The sequence below is a fragment of the Nestor notabilis genome, unplaced genomic scaffold (genome assembly GCF_000696875.1).
Source record: "Nestor notabilis isolate BGI_N333 unplaced genomic scaffold, ASM69687v1 scaffold31919, whole genome shotgun sequence".
NCBI lineage: Eukaryota > Metazoa > Chordata > Aves > Psittaciformes > Psittacidae > Nestor > Nestor notabilis.
In genome coordinates this window covers 6,227-12,077 of record NW_009944687.1, presented here as the reverse complement: position 1 = coordinate 12,077, position 5,851 = coordinate 6,227, and the positions used below count along the sequence as shown (strand labels likewise).

Genomic DNA, 5,851 nt, shown 5'->3' with positions numbered 1-5,851 from the left:
AAACCAAGATCAATGTGACCGTACTTGAAACCTTAGTTTACATGGTATATTTATGCTGACTAGTATAAGTTTTCTTTGCTAGTATTTTGATAGTATTTCCTTGGAATTGTATTTCTTTTTAGGATACTCCCCTCAGTCTTAAATCATTCTATAGTATCAGGAGAAAGATAATGAGCTTCAAGTGACAAGTTTAGTTCTCACCAAAATTTACATTCTTGCATTACCTGCTTTCTCAGTGAGGGGAAATTAAATGGTCAAAATATTGTAAACCTTTTTTTCAACAACTGCATTTGGGAAAAATGTAGCTATGTCCTTAAATTAGTAAGAGGAAAGGGGCAACGGGGGAGGTGACAGCTGACTGACTGAACAAGTTTGAGTGGTTGCCTTTTCTTGCCACAAAGGTCAATTTGTTGTTTTCTATAGTTGGTAATTTTGATAAGGTAACGTGTTTCTTTCCTTTGTGTACACCAGCTTAATAATGAAAACTGTGTGAGCAAACTGCTTTTGCAAGGAGCACAGATATGCTGGGAGTAGAGGTGTGGTGAAATGAGCTTTCCCATCCTTCCTCATGCTACCCAGTACAGGCCACTTTTTCCAGGATTTCTGAACACGCAAGAATCCTGTAGCAGATTCTTTGGTAGGCTTCTTGATGCCTTAAACATGTAAAAAGGAAATCTCATTAGGTCATCTGGAAAATGTGGAATTTGCTCAATTGAGTGTCTACTGAATGCTCAAACCATTCTCCCCACCACCCTGCCAAATGGCAGGCAGAAAACACAGTCAGTTTGATTTGAACATGAAAGTATCGCACAGTGGTAAACTTCAGTTTCAGTTATACCAGAGTTTGATTATTCTGAAAGATGGGATCCTCTAAGGATTCAGATAGGCTTTTAGGTGTCCATTTACATTGTGCTTTCCCAGAATTTTAATGATTTCTTTGCGGGTATTAAATTGGCTTTTAGGTGCCTATGATTCTGGTTGGCAATAAGTGTGACTTGGAAGATGAAAGAGTTGTGGGAAAGGAACAAGGTCAGAACCTAGCAAGGCAATGGAATAACTGTGCATTCTTAGAGTCTTCTGCAAAATCAAAGATAAATGTTAATGAGGTAAGGCATGTTACCCACAGAAGGTAGGGGTGGCAGGGAGGGAAGGGTGGGACACTGTTCTGGTAACCAAATGTTTACTGTTTGTCAAGGAAGAACTAACAATTGTAAATAACATTGACTATAATGGACAGAACTTTTCCCTACTATTGTGAGAATCTGAGATGTTTATATTAAGGGTGTTTATATTAAGATGATTATATTAAGCTTTGACTTGTGACTTTTTGAAATTATACTGATTTTAGCATAATTAATTTTCTAATTATATTCATATGAATTTGATAAATACTTTTTGCATGTTACATTCCCCATTCCCTACTTGATATGATCTCTATCAACTGAGAATATACTGCTGGGCTACTTTTTTTTTTTTTTTTTTTTTTTTTTTTTTTTTTTAAGAGCTTTAAAGGAGTGAAGTCCTTAAACTCTTTATTTGGTATTAAATTATTTGAGATAGTAAGAACAAAAACTCTTCAGAGTTTTATCAAAATTAGCAGCTTTGTAACGAAAAAGGGGAGCAAAAGCCTCTCTACCATCTAGCCATTTATTTATTTAGCAAGAGCTAGGTGACTGATCACACACATGCATTTTGGGACTTGCCATAGTGCATGCTTTCTTACCCAGTGGGGGTGCAAGCATGAAGAAAGGGATGTGAAAATGTTTAGAAATGGAAACTGTTAGTATTTACATTTCTGGAACAGCTTGAATTTTATGGTAAACGCTACAGTTCATTATATCTTCTGGAAAACGTTGGCAGCATCAGTCAGGTTGAAAGGGCCTCCGTGCAAGACTTGTATGTAATCAAGAGAGTATGGTGGGGTTAAGCACAGCTGATCTTAAAAATAAGTAATGTGTGTTTAATTAGTTGGGAATTCCTGGAAACTATTCAGTTTTTCTTGAATACAAATTAATCAGCTTAGCTATATGAAAGTCGTATGTTTAATAAACTAGAACTTACTTCCATCAAATACTAAAAGCCCTTGTTGAAATGTTTGCTGCTTTGCAGCCAGTGCTTAGGAAACTCTTAGGATGGCTTTACTATGAGGACTTGCTTGATTTAGGAGATGCAGAAATAATTAGAACAATGTCAATTATGAATGAAACATATGCTGTTTAATTCTAGTATGTAGACTTGTCTTAAATTAGCCTTTCAACAAAATCATGTTCTAATTGGAATTTTAGGAGGCTCAAAGTGTGAGAGTCTCTCATACATGAGTTACTTTTCTAGGAAATGTTACGCTTATGTCATGCTGTAGTCCTAGGGAGGCTGCTGAATTAATTCTCTGGACTTTAGTATTTTCAAACTTACCTTAAAGAGCATGATCTTGTTCAGAGACAAGAGACTATAACTGAAGGTGCAGCTTGAGTTAACATGAAAATGCGTAGTTAAAGCTTACTAGAACTTTCTTTAAAAGAATATCCTTAGTGAGTTAGAAGAAAGCTGTGGGCTGTTTCTTGACCTCAGTACTAAATTGCAAAGTAATAGCATTTAGTAGTTGATCACTGTGACATGTAGCGCGTGTGTTCAGATAAATTTGACCCAGAGTTAAATAGCTGCAGATTATAGATGCCTTTCCTGTTTGCTTCACTGAAAGTGGGAAAACTCTTGGCAGACAATTATCTTAAGCAGAAAAACCAACTAAGTTAACTAAGTATATGATTTAACTTTCTGACTTACTGATAACTAAATATTTACAGGGGTTTGTGAGTATGTGGGGACATTATGTGTGAAGATTCAAGGCTTAAGGTTATGAGAGAAGCCTTTTTAATGCCAATAACCAACTGAATTTTTATATTCTCAGATCTTTTATGACCTTGTGCGGCAAATTAACAGAAAAACTCCAGTGCCTGGAAAAGCACGTAAAAAGTCATCATGTCAGCTACTTTAATACATAGCTGTACTGTAGCTCTGAGCCAGGTAAACCTGTTAACATTTTCTGTGTATTATGGCTATAAGAAACAAAAAAAAACAACAAAAAACCTGAACAAATGTTGTAGCTGTTGATGCAGAACAGCATGGAAAATTCTTGATTTACATTATCATAGAAATCTTTATGGTCTTTATTTTGCCATTCCAAAGTCAGAACTACAAATATGTGCAAGATACGTTCACAATGAAATATTTTTTTTTCCCCAAGCTTCAAGGTGTTGGTAGAGCTCAAATTAACAGTGTTTGCTCTGATACTGCAAAACTTTAGCATTTGGAAACTGAGTTTCCTTTTTTAAAGACTGACAGAATATATTGCAAGAATTCAATTATCAGGAAGGCACATTGTAAAATATTGCTGTTTGCATGCTAAAATGTCACTTCCTGCTTTGAACTCCTTCAGATATTTGCATGATGCCATAAGAATTTCTTGCTTGCTTTGGACTACATAGATATTTTACAGGCTGCACTGTAATAAGTACCTTTAGAAGAGAATACTTGACCTGGAGCTATTGGTTACTAGATCGATTTCTTACTTGTTGGCAGTTGGTTAATGTTTGCGCGACTAAATCCGTGCTTTAAGAATGCTGTTGAAGGCTCAAGCAAGCTCCAGCCTTTTCAGAACTTAGTGAGCAGCCATGATTTTTTGGGGTTTTTTTGCCCCTGCAACTTGTTCTTGGGCAGGTTGTTTCCATCTTTCCACATGCAAGCCTGAGTATGGGCAGAGGTTCCCTCTTGATTGACCTGACATCATTAGAGTTGCCTGTTCATCTTGATTCTCTGTTGTTTTACTGGACATACAGTGGTTCAGTTGCTTCAGTGTTATGATCAATTATTTTGTCGTCCAATAGACCTATTTGATATCCTGGAGGATCCTGCTAGGACATTCCATTGTCATAAATTGCAAGCTTTTATTAATATTCAGGTAGTGCCACATTTAAGTCTTCATGTATCAATATTAATACTTTATTTGAACAACGACAGTTCAAAGTAAACTGAGAGGGTTCCAAAAGCATTAGCTGAGGATGGCAAACGGCTGCTCCGTTTCCTTAACAGGGCTTTTGATTCAAGAGCTTTGATCCTCCAAATGTATTTTTAGTTTTTAAAGCCACTGGAACTGTCATACTGTAAGCAAAACTAGTCCCACCCATTAAATATTACTTCCACAGTTCAGCTTGGATTACCATATGTATCCCAATTCTGTTTTACTAATTGAGACAGTCTGTTATTTGTGTACAGCAGAAATGATATTAGTAGAGGAGAGCGATAAGGTTATTTTCTGAGTCTGCCAAGAACTTTGCTAGTTGTTTTAACTGTTTCGTCCTTTAGTTGTTTTAACTAAAGAGAAGTGACAAATAGCTGATACTAATACTAACCTTTTGTTTTGTTGTTACAGGTCTGAAGAACTGTTGCCCAATTCAACAGTGCCAGCATTCCAACTTTATTAAACCTACCAACATCTTAAATGGACTTTCCTGTGGTGGTACCCTTTAAGAAATGGATGAAAGCTACTACATCAGTTTGCACATTCTAATCACTTTCCAGTGTCATGAGAGATTTTTACTTATAAATATTCTAAGTGTATGCAACTGGTAAAACCAGAGCCTACATCCAGTATTACTGATAAGAGACATTGTTCATCCACCAATGTTGTACATGTATGAAAACTGTGTACTGTATACTTCAACAATCCCCACTTTCTATTGGAGAGTACAATAATGTAAATCCTAAAAGCACCACTATTTTAGCATAATAAAAGAAAGTCCAAAGAGCTCCTATATAGACTACTCCAGATAACTTTGCTTCATCGGTATTTGTAGCTTATTGTAACTTTTTTAAAGAAATACAGGATCATCATCATCGTATTGTACAAAAGCGCTTTGATTAACACAACAGCTATATAGTTTTTTAATTTTAGGAAAAACCTGTGGAGACAGTGATCTAGTCTTTAAGAGTCCTTTCAGTATAACGTCTGACTAAAGACATGGCCTTTAATATCTGTTGGGAAGGAAATGTCCAGACTTTTCAACCTTTTATTGTATGTTTCCTTTTCCTTGTTTACATAGGGAACAATGTTTATAGTTGTGTGTACAGTGGGGGTCTACAACAAGAAGTGTATATTTTAAAACAATTTTTTAATGATTTAACAATTTTTTGTAAATCATTTTCGGGCTTCTGCAGCTGTAGATTCTCACTGTGAATTCCCTTGCTTGCTCATGCATAAGTGTATTTGCAATACCAAATATACAGGTTTAGTACTTTTGCCTGTTAGTGATTGTTTTACATGTGTAACGTTTTGGTTGAGATGTTAAATGGTGGAAGAGTACTGTGGATGTGAATGTGGGAAGTAATTTTAATCATGTGTAATTGGTCACAGGGCCTAAGTTGCAGTAATTAACTTTTGCTGATTTATTTAACAATGCCTTGTTGCTTTGTATGCATTAACGTTTGGGTGTAAAGATTGTGTGTATATCCAACAGGGAGCCACAGTATTTAAATTGACCAACCTAATGTTACAACTGCTTTGAGGTGGCCAAATGTAAACTAAAAGCCTTAATTAAAGTGGTGCAATTTTGTATGACTTAGCATCAGTAGTTCAATAAATTTGGATTGCCATGCAAGGGCTTGCATTACAGTTATATACTACTTGAATGTTTTGTGTTTTAGTAGTGCTAGTAGATACTGATTTTTTTTTTTTTTTTTTTATTTTTTAAATCTCTTGCACAGTGCAGATTCATACATCTTAGGATGAAAAGGAGCTGTTACGGCTTTGTCTTCTGACAAATACATGCCATAGATACTACTTCCAATAGCATCCCAT

At 35.7% G+C, this 5,851-nt stretch overlaps 1 protein-coding gene across 1 annotated transcript; it reads left to right on the top strand.

Annotated features, from left to right (window-relative positions):
• Nucleotides 1–962: 962 nt before the first annotated feature.
• LOC104401124 (ras-related protein Rap-1b-like protein) lies at nucleotides 963–5,651 on the top strand (the record flags this gene model as incomplete). The annotated part of the gene is made up of 3 exons (XM_010022529.1): nucleotides 963–1,106; nucleotides 2,906–3,021; nucleotides 4,427–5,651. Coding segments are annotated over 2 exons (231 nt in total), but the record flags the coding sequence as incomplete, so codon positions are not given.
• Between the last annotated feature and the right edge of the window lie 200 nt (nucleotides 5,652–5,851).